This window comes from Vidua macroura, chromosome 2 (genome assembly GCF_024509145.1).
Source record: "Vidua macroura isolate BioBank_ID:100142 chromosome 2, ASM2450914v1, whole genome shotgun sequence".
Lineage (NCBI taxonomy): Eukaryota > Metazoa > Chordata > Aves > Passeriformes > Viduidae > Vidua > Vidua macroura.
This window is the reverse complement of record NC_071572.1, coordinates 96,758,532-96,773,822: the sequence shown is the minus strand read 5'-3', so window position 1 is coordinate 96,773,822 and position 15,291 is coordinate 96,758,532. Positions and strand designations below refer to the sequence as shown.

General features: G+C 36.9%; 1 protein-coding gene across 1 annotated transcript in view; it reads left to right on the top strand.

The window, feature by feature from the left end:
* Positions 1 to 15,291, top strand: part of TRPC4 (transient receptor potential cation channel subfamily C member 4) — a 131,264-nt gene that overhangs the window by 60,561 nt on the left and 55,412 nt on the right. The window contains exon 3 of the mRNA XM_053970226.1: positions 9,262 to 9,780. Within this exon, the coding sequence (XP_053826201.1) occupies positions 9,262 to 9,780 (519 nt within the window). The remainder of the gene's footprint in view (positions 1 to 9,261; positions 9,781 to 15,291) is intronic.

Below are 15,291 nucleotides of genomic sequence, written 5' to 3'. Positions count from 1 at the left end.
CAATTGACTCTTGTATGCAAGGAGAATCTTAACGTGTCTATGGTTAAGGAATTGAATCCAGTTGAGAATATCATCAACCTCTAATAAAATTCAGTTTTCAATCCTTTGCCTCTCAAGTACATCTTTCATTCCCAGCATATCCTAGCATAGTTGGTCTCCTCTGCATACTTCAGAAAAAATGTTCTGTTTTGCATCTGTGAAAAGTGGGAAATACGGGAAATTTACAATATGGTTCAAAATGTAGAGCTACTGCTAAATAACAGACCACTGAATAGCATACTGGGAATAATTTACTTTTGAAACAGCTTATTGTGAAGTTCCTCTGCATCCTCTTAAGATACAAGTTTCTTTGTCTCTGCCATAATCTTTTGTACTCCTTTCTCTTATTTTTTTTAATAGAGAAAACATTTTTCTGTGTTTCGTGAATTTGCCTGTTTCCCACTTTGTTCTTTGTGAGTACAACCCTTTTAATTTTCTCAAACATTAAATTTACTTCCCAGCCATGAAGATATCACAAATTCCTTTGCAATGTTAAATAATTGCAATCAGCTGCAAAGACATTTAGCTAATTCCCACCCTCTGAGACACTTGTATCTCCTAAACAGTTTGTTGATACCAAGGGAGGCCACCAATCTGTTATTGTCTTCTCTGCAAAAGCTTCTTTTCAGAAACAATCATTATAATTCTATAGCCAGTGGGACAGCTTTTCTTGTTTCTAAATCTAGGAAGCTCAGGGATAAATAAAGGATCCTGCTTAGATTCTTAGAACGCCTTTGTTCTGACATTTCTTTGAAAACCTCATTGTTGACGCAAGCCAATTTCTTTCCACTTTTCTAGCTGACTATTGGAGCCATTTGGGGCAAGAAAAATGAAGAGGGAAAAGCAAGAGCTTTTATACATTTTACTAATCAGACCAGAGACACAGTTTCTCAGGAACTCAGCTTTGAGGCCAGTAGTATAAGTTTGTTAAGAATGAGAGGTTCAACGAACAGAACCTTTTTTAGTTCAGACCTAATGTTCATTAAAATGATTTTGTCTTTATGAACCATTCTGTGTTTGGGAAAATTACCTATGCATCCATTTAAAAAATTCAGATGGGAAGCCCCCCCCCCAGATCTATGTTAAAATGTTTTGAACATTCAGAATATTTCAGTATTGACTTTACTCATCATGCAAACTCAGAGAGGTATATATGAGCTTTATCATAATGGAAATAAATAATTCAAGTTCCCCTTTAATCATTTCCATAATAAGATCTTTCTTCTTTCTCAGCTCTCATGTTTTTTCCAAACCATTTTACTTCGCTTCATTCACTGTCCCTTGAGTGAAAACAACTTTTGCTTGTCACTCCTCATTATGAGCAGTCAAACAATGCCCAGAACTCCTACTAGAAACACTCCTTTACCTGTTTAAAAATTGTATGTGGAGAGAACAAGTGTAAGTTCCATAGCTGAAAACAAATTCTAAATATCCTTGCAGTCTTGTATTGAGTGTCTACTTTTTAAGCAATTTCCCACCTTTGCTCAAGCCACTGGCACTGACTGATGAAACAGCACATGCATTCACTCATAATGGTCACAGGAAAACATTAATTGGAAATTAGCAGTTTGATGTACAGGCAGTATTTTGGATCAGAGTTCTTTCAGAGATACAGGGAGGACAAAAAAAGCATTTGTTTAAAAAAAAGGAGAGAGAAATAAAGCACTGAAGTCCTTTAACATCAGTTCCACCCAACAAATTAATGTCTAAACCTATCAAATCCAATATATTGTCCTCTGCTTCTGTCTGGAAACTGTTATCAATTAATTTTACAGCATTCCCTTTCCATTCCATATTCTTTTTTCAAATAAAATAAATCTATAGTTTTTTACAGCAGGGACTATCCTGAAGAAAATAGTCAAACATTCTTCTGCTTGTAAGCACCTGGAAGAAAATACAGACATGAATAACAGTCTAGCAAGATTTGTCAGGAACAAAGCTTGTCATAACAATATAATTATCATTCATCGCCAGATAGCAAGTTTTGTATGTTGGGGAAAAGCAGTACATATCATATAGCTCAAGATTTGTAAGATTTCATTAACTGTCACTCAAAAGACATTCTAAGAAAAACACAGGAGTTGCCCACAGTACTTGGTGAAACAGGACATATGAATTCAACAGAGGGGTGAAATGAGCAGTCCTGCAGGGGTCTATCCCTATGAGTGCAATTATTCATGACATTTTAGATGAAATAAAGGGCCTGTTAATTCTGTAGACAACTGACAATATGGGGGGATCTCAAGGCTGTTGTAGGACACAATTAGAATTCAGGTTTTGGCAAGCAAGAAATTATCTATGTGAAAAATAAAAGAGTTCAGTAAGAAAAAATGTAAGGTTCTAAATGGAGCAGAAATAATCAACCAAGTATGTCTTGGAATTGAAAACAATTAAGATGACAGTCCTGCAGGGAATATTAAAACAAGACTAACATGAAAAGGCTGGACAATACCATTTTACTGTTCAAAAGTCAGAATCACATCTGATGACATAAAATGAGGACAGATCATAGAGTTGTAGAATTACAGAATTGCCTGAGCTGGAAGGGACCTTAAAGGGTGGGAAGCTGGAAGGGACCTATCCTGTTCCAGCCCCCATAAGGAAAGTCTGAATGAAAACTTAGAAAACAGGAACTAAGCAAAGAAACAAAATATTCTCTGTATTCACATTTCATAGAACAAGAATTTCTGGGCACATAAGGTGCACACTGCACAAAGGTAGAGCATATGAAGTATCAGAAACCTTGTGAGGAAATGGTGTGACATATCCACCCACCACTGCAGAGCTTTAGAAACAGATTGGTCAAATTCTTTTCCTTAATGTGTTACATTAATGCTTTTTGTGCAATGTGGCTGTCATGGAGACTGGAAGTGATCAGTCCGTGATGTGACACTTGTGACACACAAATTGGTTCAGCTGTAATAAGATGAGCATGAACAAGCATTAGAAAGCTCACATCTTGGGGTAGGTTAAGTGTATCTGATAAAAAATAAAACACATCCAAGGTTTTGCAAATTCAGCTTGTGCTTGGGAAAAAAATGGATGAAAATAACTCAAACTTGTAAATTTAACTGTTCAAAATTCACAGACTTGTAAAAAGGCAAGCACTGAAGCCTCCTTAAATGCGACAGGGATTCTGTGTTAGTACAAACATCCCTGTTCCAGTCATGTCCCAGCAAAGTTGAAAGTAAATTTTCCGCAAAATTAATGGACGTGGTATTACATAAAACACTATTCTAAGTGGGAGGAAGATATCCTTTGCTAACAGTGATCCATATTACCACCAAATGAGGGTATTTAGGCCTGAGCCTTGGAAATATATTATGACATGTGATGTACATGCAGAAGGGTTTCCACAGAGGCAAAAATGTCGCTTTTCCCCCCTTACCAGGAGGAGACAGACTAAAAGCAAGCTCCTAAGGGAGCACATTCAGCATTAATTGTTCATACCCTCTTTTCACACATCCTGGAAAAGTGGCCAAAATGATGAATGCAGTACTTTTGAAAAATACCTGTCTTGTATCCCAGCAGTGCAGGTTAGGAGGCACAAGCCATGGCTAGCTGTGGGTCAGTACCAGCATGAGATAGCACAGCAATTAAACTTTGAGCTAATTAGCACCTGACTTGTGTCCGAAGAATAAATTATGTTGAGCTCCATGCTAAGGGGAGTGTTTACCTTACCCAATTTCAACTATATAAAATTAGATATATATCTTGGGTTGCTTATCAGAGCTCCTCTCTGCTAGACATCTTTCCTGCATGACATGAAATATAATATTTTCACAGGAAAATATTAGGGACATTTTGTAAAATTAATAGTTAGAATTGTCATAATCACACAGTGTAATCCCAATAATTTAATCTGGAAAAAAAGTTGGATTGGCCCTTCTTGTTGTTAGATCATAGGGAAATATTAGAGTAAATAAACTTTTCAAGATAAAGAGAAAAAAATCTGGAATACTTTGTTTAAAAATGTCCACACAAAAATATCTGACTTTTAATTATTATTTTTTGCTATATCTACCTGGCTTTAATTCATAACTGGAATTACATTAGACTCCAGAGGAAAGAAATCTGGAAGACAAGCATTGAACCCTTTGCCATCTCTGAGGTAAAATTTGGGTATGAAAATGTTAAAGGACACAATTTTTAATTACATCTTATGAAAGTATGCATTCTTAAGAAGTTACAATATTGCTAAAACATTTACATTTAGTCCTCAGACTGTTAGTAGTCAGCTTACAATGCCTAAGACCCCTGATTTTTATGTGTCTGTTATGTGTCTGTTTCTTACAAAAACCAAAAAAACTAGACATGGAGGTACAATATTATCCAATGAAAGATAACACTTCAGTAGCAGATTGAGTGTGGTACTTACCTTTAGGAAATGTAATGAGTTCAAGGACAATAAACAGGTAGAACCCTTCTCAGGGAGGCCAGGGAAGTTGCTTCTGGAAAGCAGACAATGACAGTGTACCACATGGCTAGTGTCACAGACCCTGCTCAGTAAGGATGCTGTCCCTGAGCTCAGCTTGGCCACTTCCATCCACTTGCCTGCCTTACATCCTTGGTGGCCACCCAGCATGCCAGCTGTACAGCGCACAGTGAGCACCCTGGGGTGGGAAAAAGCACTTTGAGACAATCAGGAGCCATCACTGCAGTCCTGCTGTTTGTGTTGTCTTGTGAGGATAGTTTCAACATGAGTCTCAGGACCCCTCTGGTGCTGTGACAACTGATTTCAAGTTATGCTGACATGATATCTCTAAGTTATTCAGTATATCTGGATGTTTACTGGTGACAGTCCACGGTAAAGGAGTTGCGGTAGGAGGAATTTTTGAGCCTTTCCCAGGGGAACTACTTCCATTTTCTTTATCAGGAGGTATTTCAGGTGGTGCAATAATGATACAATAATAGCAAACCAAAGAAAAGAAAAACTCAACAAGCCAGAATGTAAAGCATGGAACTGTGTATGCATAGGGATAACTCATGTGCTGTGGGCTGCACAGAAATGTAGAGTTAAGCATTTTCACTGATGACAGCTATAGAGAATTAGTGAGAATTAGAGAAAAGCAGCTGAGACTTTGATGACACACTTTAATAATAATAATTTCCTTATATAACCTGGTACTGCATGACATCTGTATTCATCTTATCTGCCATATATTCTCTTTTTAGCCTTTGCTGTAGGTTTTTCCTCCAGTCATGCTGTCATGATGGACATGACTCAGAAAGTTATTCCTCTAACTGCCCAAAACCAAGTGGGATTTTCTTTCATTTACAAACAAAAGACAAAATAATTACAAATAAATAAACAAGGACAAGAGCCAGGGAACCTATCTGTTTGCCCAAGGAAATAGATTTCCATAGATTCTGAGCTCTTGCACTTAAACAGCAGGTAAATGGACTCTGCAGTTTTCAGTCTCTCTGTTGAGATATTGCAGTAATGACAGCTGTTATGAGAAGTCTAGATGGAGACAAAGACACACATGGGATTTATGTTTTTTGTTTTCCAAACTGACTGTTACATTTTTTCTGTTTTCTGGATGTTTAAGAGATCATCAGCAATTGGTCTCTCCTTTGATGTCAGGGGGACAGGAAAACGTCTCAGACCTAACTGGCATTAATTTAACCTAGATTTCTCTTCCTGTCATAGCAAAGGAGCTTGTCTTCACACAGACCATACATGGAATATAAACAAACACGTTGTTTATATATATATATACTTATTCTATATATACATATTTATTTATTATATACATTTATTATATATTTATTTATTTTTATATATTCCACTTGGTATCTAAAAGAATTGTTAGATATACAAACCAGACTGACTCATTCCCACTTACAGTGAGTGCAGGGAAAAGAAATGCGACAAAAACATCCTGTGCCCTTGAGCACTGACATGTTCAGACTTTGAGCTATCCTTTATTTTCTGTTTTGTTTTTTTTTTTTTGTCTACTAATCACATAGACATTCATAACAAATATATATATGTTCAGCTCTGTAAATAGTGTTGAAGTAGAAATTCTTCACAAAATGTAAGAAGGTAGAAATTATTTGCCTTTGCCAAGTTTAAGCAGCCTCAAACATAGCATGCTGACTCCAAAATGTATAATATAGTTACACCACTGCTGAGCCTTGGGAAGTCACAGTCACAGTCAGTGACTGAAAGACCTAGTATCTTTCTGTCCTCCAGGATTTAAGGAAGACTCAAATATTTTCTGTGAGTGTTCTGTCAAGGCTTCCAAATGTGTGGTTCATATCAGTGTGTGCTGGTTATTTGGTTTGGTTCTCTTTAAAGAGAATTATTTTTAGTAGTTTGAAAGTAAAATTACTGTAAGTCTGATAACTTAAGAGCAAGTACTTTGGGTCAACCGTTAGATGTTGAAATTTTCTGAATGCCATGAGAGCGCTCAGTACTTCAAAGATAAGTACTTCATTTTGCTTCAGATGAGGGAATAATTTGGCTTTATTATTTCGATATTCTCTCTTTCATTTAAATTAGTACAAAATCTTAAAATTTTGTAATTTTAAGGTAAAGGATCGGGGGTTAAAGACATGATGTAATTAAAGTTGAAGTCTTAGGGTTTGCCCTTTACGTTTAAATATTTCCATAAGTTACAATGAAAAGATTTAATAAATACTTCTATATTTGGGTAAATTCTGATGCAATGAATTCCAAAATGTATGCATTAGCCTTGAATCTGAGTTAACTTAAGATAACTCAGATAATTTTGATAAGCTATGAGAAAAAACAAGCAGCTTGTAAGGAAATGGACCTCATGTACAAGTCAGTCGCTGTAATGCCATGTCGTTTGAAGCTGTGCCTTAATTTTTCAGAGCTTGCAGCTGATGATATGTTTAAGACAGCCCTCAGTTCTGGCAGGGCTTGAAGCAAATGTTACTTCAGTACTGTTAGAAAGTAAAAAAACAGTGACATGTGAAGTGACAGAGTTATACTCTGAGCAGTCAGTGAGTTTTCTGCCCTTGCTGCTCTCTTCTTTGCTGTCTGGTAGCCTGAACCTGAGTCCAAGGGGGAGTCTCTCTGCTTGTAGCAGACATTGTCAGAACACAACACATGCCTCTCCGTAAACCTTTTCCAGCTCTATGATAGCCCAAAATCTCATTTCTACTAATGCAAAGTTTGACTCTCTACCACCATTTTCTTGCTGTTCTAGTCTCAAAAGAACTGGCCACAGTTGCAATTTGGAGAGCGTAAGAAGTGTGTTTGTGTGCACGCAGTGCTCTCTTTTTTCCTATTAAATATATAAGTAAAAGAGAAGACATCTAAGACTGCAATAACCTGTGAGAATTGGGGTAGGAAACAGGTCTCACTTCCCCCACTGACACCAAACACAGGAGAGAAAACATACATGGATTTGAAGCCCAGTTCACACTGGACAGGAATAATGATGTGATTGGGACACCTGGGCATCCCCAGGTGAGCTCTGTGCAGTGTCCAGCCAGGAGGTGACAGCTGTCCCAGAAGAACCCTAGAAGAGACCTGACAGAGCAGCATGGGCAGAGCCACAGAGTCCTCTGGGAAGTCACATGTCCAGAGTTGTGGTTTTGGCCTGAGACCAAGCACAGCACACAGAGCTTCTGTTTGTTCTTGTACCCAAGTGTTCCCTCCATCCATAGGTACCTTCAGTATATTCTCAGCTGGGTTCCTTACCTCATGAGTAATATTTAACCCATGTTTCTCTGCACACACTACACCATTATGTTTGTACCTCAGAACAGAGCAAGCAGAAGTGAAGTTGCATGGAAGCTGCTTGGCTCAGAACCACTGGTTGTGAACACCCACCTGTGAGGATAGATTTACCCTCTGCACGGGGTCATGAGGGTGGGTGTGCCAGCTCAGTCAGCCCACAGTGCTGTGCTAAACTAAACTCAGTGCCAAGCCAAGCATGCATATCTGAGTGCATGAGAGGGGAGAAAAGGGATTTCTGCCTGTTGACTCCACAGAATCTGCCTGTTGACTTCTCAGAATCTGGCACAGCTACTTAAGGTTAGCAATACACTATGGCCAGGCAGGTTTTGCTTCCGCAGGGATGTGTGATTACAGTTCTGAATGCCAGATCTCCAGTCTTGACTTTCCACTCCAATTTTACCACTGTCACTCCACTTGTGTTTTTTTCCACCTGGCAGTGAGGTCATGGTGCTGTCATGAGACTTGCATCAAAAATTTTTTCCTCCCTGTGATGGCCATCTGTTTCTCTAGCCTTCAGATAACTTTGAGTCAAATATTTTTCTCTTTCCTTCCTCCTGAAAGAGCATCCTTCAGAGCACCTCTATGTGGTGCTCTGTGAATTGAGTTTGTACTTGGATATTGAGCTGTGGACAAAAGTCAGTCTGTAAGTGATGATGCCAATATCATTTTTTTATTGACATTGGCTGATTACACTCACATTCTTAGTCATACTAATTGAACAAGTTGTCTTGACCTGGGAATGACTTTAGAGTCTGGTAGCGTAAAATAAAGAAACAAGCTTAAAATTAAAAACCTTACAGTCTTCTGATAAAGAAGGCTGAAAAAACAGAAATGCATATCAGAAGAGTCTTTAAAAATGGTCTCTGGGAGCCTTTTTTCTACTAACTCCCCTGTTTTCCTATAAACAGAATATGTTTCTTTATGCAGGTGAATGTAGAACTGAGCCTTAAGACATTAAGCTCTTTGCAGCAAGTGTCTTTGTTTCTCTATACAACCTTATTTTCAACATTCTCTTTAAGAAAACAAATATTTTCTTCTCATTTACTTGACCATTTTATTTTCTAAATCTAACTTGCCTGTGTCCTGGCCATTGCTTCCTTCAGAGATTCACTGTTATGCCCCCCCATGATTCTTTCTTCCCTATGAAACTGAGATAAATCAGTGAGAGACAAGAAAAAATTCCATCTTGCTCACTTCAAGGGACCAAAGAGGAGCATTTGTGTCTAACTCGTCCTTGTTTATCTAATAATTTGCTCTAATAAATCACTGTCCATGGGTTGTCTGCATATAAACAGGTTCTATGAAAGATCACACCCTGTTTATAGCAATTCATTAACTGGAAAGACACTATCTTAGCTAGTTGAATTGTTATATGTAAAGAGTTTCCTTCAACTCTGGGTCAAAATAAAGATCCATCAGTAAGTGTATTACCTGGTAAACCATTTTTAGCTTAATTTTCTGTACCTCTTGTTCAGTGAGGTAAAGGTTTTTGCCTTCTTTCACAGGTGCCACCAGTGCTTCTGGACAAGCAGTTTTCAGAATTTACGCCGGATATCACACCTATTATTCTGGCTGCCCACACCAACAATTATGAAATCATAAAGCTCCTTGTGCAGAAAGGGGTGTCTGTGCCCAGGCCACACGAGGTGCGCTGTAACTGTGTTGAATGTGTCTCAAGCTCAGATGTGGACAGCCTCCGTCACTCTCGGTCCAGACTCAATATCTACAAGGCTCTGGCGAGCCCATCACTGATTGCTTTGTCCAGTGAGGATCCTTTCCTTACTGCTTTTCAGCTGAGCTGGGAGCTGCAGGAACTGAGTAAAGTCGAAAACGAGTTTAAGTCAGAGTATGAGGAACTGTCACGGCAATGCAAGCAATTTGCAAAAGATCTCCTGGATCAGACACGGAGTTCCAGGGAATTGGAAATTATTCTTAATTACAGAGATGATAATAGCTTGATAGAGGAACAAAGTGGTAATGATCTTGCAAGATTGAAACTGGCAATTAAGTACCGTCAAAAAGAGGTGAGTGTGCTGGAGAATATTTGAGCGTATTCAGTAGCAGTAATGTGATAGAGCCTGAAATACATCCTTTTAACTGAGACAAATTTCTGCTTATCTTTTTTTTTTGTTCTACTAGGTTTCTGCTCTTTTATTAGTTTTATTTAGATGAATTTGAATAGTTGTTACAACTATAGTTGTCTCTTCTAGCACAGATCCTATGAAACTTTTTTCTTTTACACCTGAATAAATGTAGTCTTCAGTAGTTGTGCTCTGAAGTGCTCTTCAGTAATAGGGTGAGAAATATATAAAGCATACTTTAAATTAAGTTGGATTGTGTCTGACAGAAAAAGGCAGCTGTGTTTAAACAGAGGTACCTCTGTAGAGATGTTTCTTCAAAAAGTAGCTATTACAGATACGGAAACAGAAGTTTCATAGCCGCGCATGAACTCCCAAAAATGTTTGCATTCAGACTCTCTTTCATAAAGAATTCAAAATGGAAATACCTGGATATTGGTGTCCATGGCAGTTAAAAATTCATACATTTGCTTCACCAATGTGTACATTCAGTTGGAATCAGAGGATGTCTGCATATATTGTTTAAAGTACTCCAGTTCTTTTGTGCATACAAAAGCAAAAGAAGCAAGACACAGAAATGAGTTAGGAAGACAGTTCCCATGATATTTCCAAACCTTCACCTAATCCCTGCACATCATCATGTCAGAATATGTTGTATTATCTTATTGGGAAACAGTACATACCAAGTCAGCTGAACTATGGAAGTTTATAGGCAAGACAAATGTAAGTATTTAGTATTTGTTCATATTCATTACAGCAAATGCTTAAAAAACTTCTGTGTTAAATTGTATCCATGCTAAATCTCTGCTCTGCAAAATATAATAGTAAATGTGTTATTAAGTATGTTTGAAAGGTTTGAAGAAACAATAACCAAACATTTAATGATTCTTTTGTTCATTTGAAATATAATTTAGTAATCCTAAGAAGCTACTGTGGAGGTAGGGAACTACTGAAGTAATGATGGAAAAAAACCTCAGTTGGTCTGTGACTTCATAAGTCTTCTAATAAGCATTTTTTCCTTCAGAAATGTATTGCATAATTTTATGTGTTATAGTATAATGCTTCATGCAACATATTCACTGCCTTCATAAATTATTTTCAGATTGTACTTTGCCAGATTTAACAACCACTATTTCTATTTCTTTAAATGCCAGTCCTGTTTTATGGTCATATAAGAAGCTGAAGCTTGGACTTCTGTTTTCGCAAGGATTTGTGCATTGAAATAAAATTCTGACCTCATTGTTTGTTTAGATTTTTGTAAACCGTAGCACAAAGCTTTAATTTTTTTAATTTGAGGTAGAGACAGTGATAGGCATATGTAGGCTGAATTGTTTTTTATAGTTGCATCTGATTGTTGTGCCTAATTAAGTTGCAATAATACAGATGAATACATAATTGATTCTTCATAATAGAAAAAGGCCATACTGATTTAGCGAAAGAATTCCAAATCAGTGGATCTTTTATATTTTACACACATTTTTCGTTTCTATAAATATTTCCCACTGTCCCTACCATTTGATTCTTGCTGAAGTAAAATCAAGGTTTACTGAATGTGTTCCAAAATGTTTTCCATACTGGTTGCTGAAGTAAACAGTAGCCTCTGTAACTGTTCAGTTATTTTGTTTCTGATTATTACTACAGTATTCTGGTAGGTGCAGCTCTAAGATCAAGAAACTAACCTCAGGCATAACAATTGCTTGGATTCCAGCTGTCCTGGTCCATATGGATCATGATAAAAATACATCATCAGTGTCTTTCTATTTCTTGTGTTAAGGATGCTGCAGGAGACACAGCCTCCGGCTGAATCCAGCAGCCTCCAGGGTCAGGGGATCCTTTCAGCTTGGGCACTGGAACCCAGCCAGAAGCTCTTGATAGTACAGTATTTTAGGCAATAAATTCACTGCTTTTGTAAATTATTTTCAGATGGTACTGTGCCAGACTTAACAACGACTACTTCTATTTCTTTAAATGTGTCTCCTGCAACAAAACAGCAAAGCAGATAAGAATGCATTATCTTCCCCTCTTATCTTAAAACCGATCCCTAAAATCTCAACCTTTATTCATGCTATTACCAAAGGACACTCTAATGCCATACTTGGGCTAAGGTCAGAGCTCCACAAGTAAGCAATCAGATCTGGTTGTCCAGACTGTCCAGTCTCAGTCCAAAAATTGCAGCTAAAAGTGACAAAATAATGATGTGTGTGTCTTTTTACGTTGTTTTTTTATGATTAAGTGCTCAGGGGTTAAGTATTACTTTTCTCCTTTCAAGTTGAAAATAATACCAAAAATTATTAGCAGTAATTCCTTTTGGCATTTTAAGTAAGCAAACATATTAGAACAAAGTCTTGTAAAGGGGTGCAGTAGTCTTTGGGTAATATAACTGGGTTTAACCTCAAGACACAGGATGGTGTAGAACAACAGATTTAGGGTACTTGTGGAAGCAAACAAGTGGATGGTGAAGAATTTTCATTGTGTAAAGAAATGAAAATTGACAAACATGAGTAAAGAAAATTACCAAGCTCAGAAGTTTTGAGGACTTTCCAAAATTACATAATGCTTGAAACGTAGATCTAGAAATGAACAGAAAAAGTCCCTTGAAATTCAAATTATTAAGCAGTGCTTTGTGTAGTGGTCTGCAAGCCCCTGGTATCACCCTGTTTTTGTGGAAATTAAGAAAGTACATTCATTTTTAGAGCTCTCCATGTTCTCCACTTTGCTGCTGAAGTGGGCCTTCCACAAACCAAGAACTTTATGCCAATTGGATTTGAGATTCTCCACAGTGAAAGCTGCTCATCTCTGCATTTCCATTCCTTTCACACTTGCCATAATACTGTGATTCTCATTCATGTGCTGTCCAAAGGCATCTCAGTGATATTGATTCTCAGCCCATGGAGTCAGGTCAGAGGTAACCTACAGTGTATTATCAACAAAGAAACTTCCCTGATAAAATCATCGATCTTCTTTATTAATAACTAATGAGGTTGAAAGATTTATAGTCTCAAGTTTACCTTGCAGGATAATGTCTGGCAAGACTGTGGATAATATCTGTACAGAGTTATGGGGCAGAAGCAGGAGAGTATCTGCCAGAATATGTGGGGTTTTGTAGCATAGCCCATGGGACAGAACATCCAAGGTGCCATTATTTTTATGTTCATTTTACACCACTGGTGCAGTTTGACTGTAAGCAAAGCTTGTTGTGCCTGTTTCTGACATCTGCTGTTGCCTGGGCTACAACCAATAGCAAAGAGAGGTTAGGTTCCCTGAAGTCACTCAGCCACCCTGCACTGGGCACAGACATTTCGTTGTCCTGCTGTTTAATATTGTCTCAAGGGAGAGTTTGGTTTTATGAAAGCTGCCACAAGTTCACTGTGGTAGATTCTAAGCACACAATGAACAGTGAGAAATAAGTTTCCCTGGTTTCTGAACCAAATGAAAATGTTATCTGAATTAACTGCAGCTCCACGTAAGGATATAGAAAGCACATCCCAAGCCCTGTATGTGGTTCACAGGCAAATCTGAGTTCAAATTAATTGGAAACCTCTGGTGCAGCAATGCAATTAAGTAGAAGAGAATAGTAGCTCTCTCTGTTGATTAGTAAATAGTCATCTTTTCCACTCATTGCAAAATGTGTGTTTTCTTGGCCTATATATTCAGAGTTTTTAACAGAGATGTCACAGCAAAAACCCAATTTCTCTCACTGTTCAGTTAACTTTGTTTTAGCTTTGGTTCTGTTTAGGTATTAAGCATATAACTACAAAAATTTGAAAAAGTGCTTCCTACAATGCTTACTAATTTTCCTATACATGTGAAATAAAGAAGGGGAGATTAATAGGCTGAATCAATATAATCTGGTTTCACTGTAAGTTTAACCAGTGTAATTTAAATACTTATACTAGTCTTTTATATCTCTGATTAATTTTTGCCTCATGCTAAATATCTCATTTCATTTAAGCTATGACTGTATAAGCTCAAATACAGTAACAGGATGAGGTTATAATTATTGGTAGTACTGTCTCATTTTGCTTTGTTATTAGACATTCTCATATCAACACAGAAGAAATAGGAATTTTTAAGTATGCAGCTGTTGAGCTTTTCTCTCTCACTTCTCAAATGAACACTGGCTTGTTTGGGTTGGGTTCACTTTTTTCTTTTTTTTTAATCTTTTCCATTCTTAGTTTATGCTGATCATCTTTCTCTTCCTTGACAAATACACAATCTCTGATGGATTTGGAATACTTTATATTGTAAATAGGTTAAATTCTGCACATTTCAAATTAGCAGTCTGGAAAAAATTCTATAAGCTTTTTTTCTGCTTTTATCTTTAAAAACCTAAAGTAAATGCATAGTTTATCTAGCCTCCATCCAGTGTTATGTGTCATGTTGAGAGCTATCTAAAGAAGCCAGAGCTAAGTTTTCTAAAGTATTTCTGATCCTGAATTAACTTTTTTAAAGGTTTGATTAAAAAATTTAAATTTTACTTTCTTTCCCTATTTGCTAGATATGCATCTGCTTAACTACTAAAACTCTCCTAAATACCTCTAGTTGGACCTCTAGATGCTCTCTCTTCCCAGGGGCAGGACCTGTTTTTCTGAGTTGTGAGCAGCTGCAGAACATGTACTAGCAAAGGGCAGAGTGAAAAAGGGAGTGGGTTTAACAATTTGATGTATTTAAAGAATTAAAAAGAGTTCAGGCCTTATTAGAAAGAATTTCAGGGAAAAATGTTTCAGGGAAATCAGCTTCAAACTAAATTAAATACTAAATACTATAATATGACATTCAGATTTCCTGGATCAATTCAATGTTTCCAGGAAAGTGATGGTGCAGGATAAAAAGAAGTTGTTTGGTTTTGGTAATAAAAACCATCTGTTTGGTTCTGCTCAAAAGAGGACTTTTTAAAAAGGAATCATCAGTTCTTGCTAGTTTTCTGTGCAAAATACAACCTCAGTGAAATGAAAATATTTCACAATAATGTCAAAAATTCAGTGAAAACATGCCTAAAATTCAGTGAAAACATGCCTAATCATTTCAAATCTATTATTTCATGTAAGTGTCTAAACACTTCATTTCAATGAAATAAAGGATTTTGTTTGTCTGCAGTTACTTCTAAATTCCAGTTGGACTTTAACATATTTGCCAATTAAATTCTTATAGCTAATATCATCCATATCATATTATTACAGAAACCAGTATAGGCATGATAGAAAGCAAGAATTATTGATTTTCAAAGCTATTTTAGCAATTCCTAGAGAAAACAATTTTAAACTACTGAAATGAAAAGTTGCTATGTTCTTAATAATGTTTTTAATATTTAATTATAATGAATATCTCATTAAAAGTCTTTCAGATGCAAAAACATGAATTACTGACTCTGTAAGCTGGAATGACTTCAGAAAAACAACATCTTAAATCTTGTTCTGTGTTTAAAATTAACCCACACCTGAAACGTAAGCAGAAACA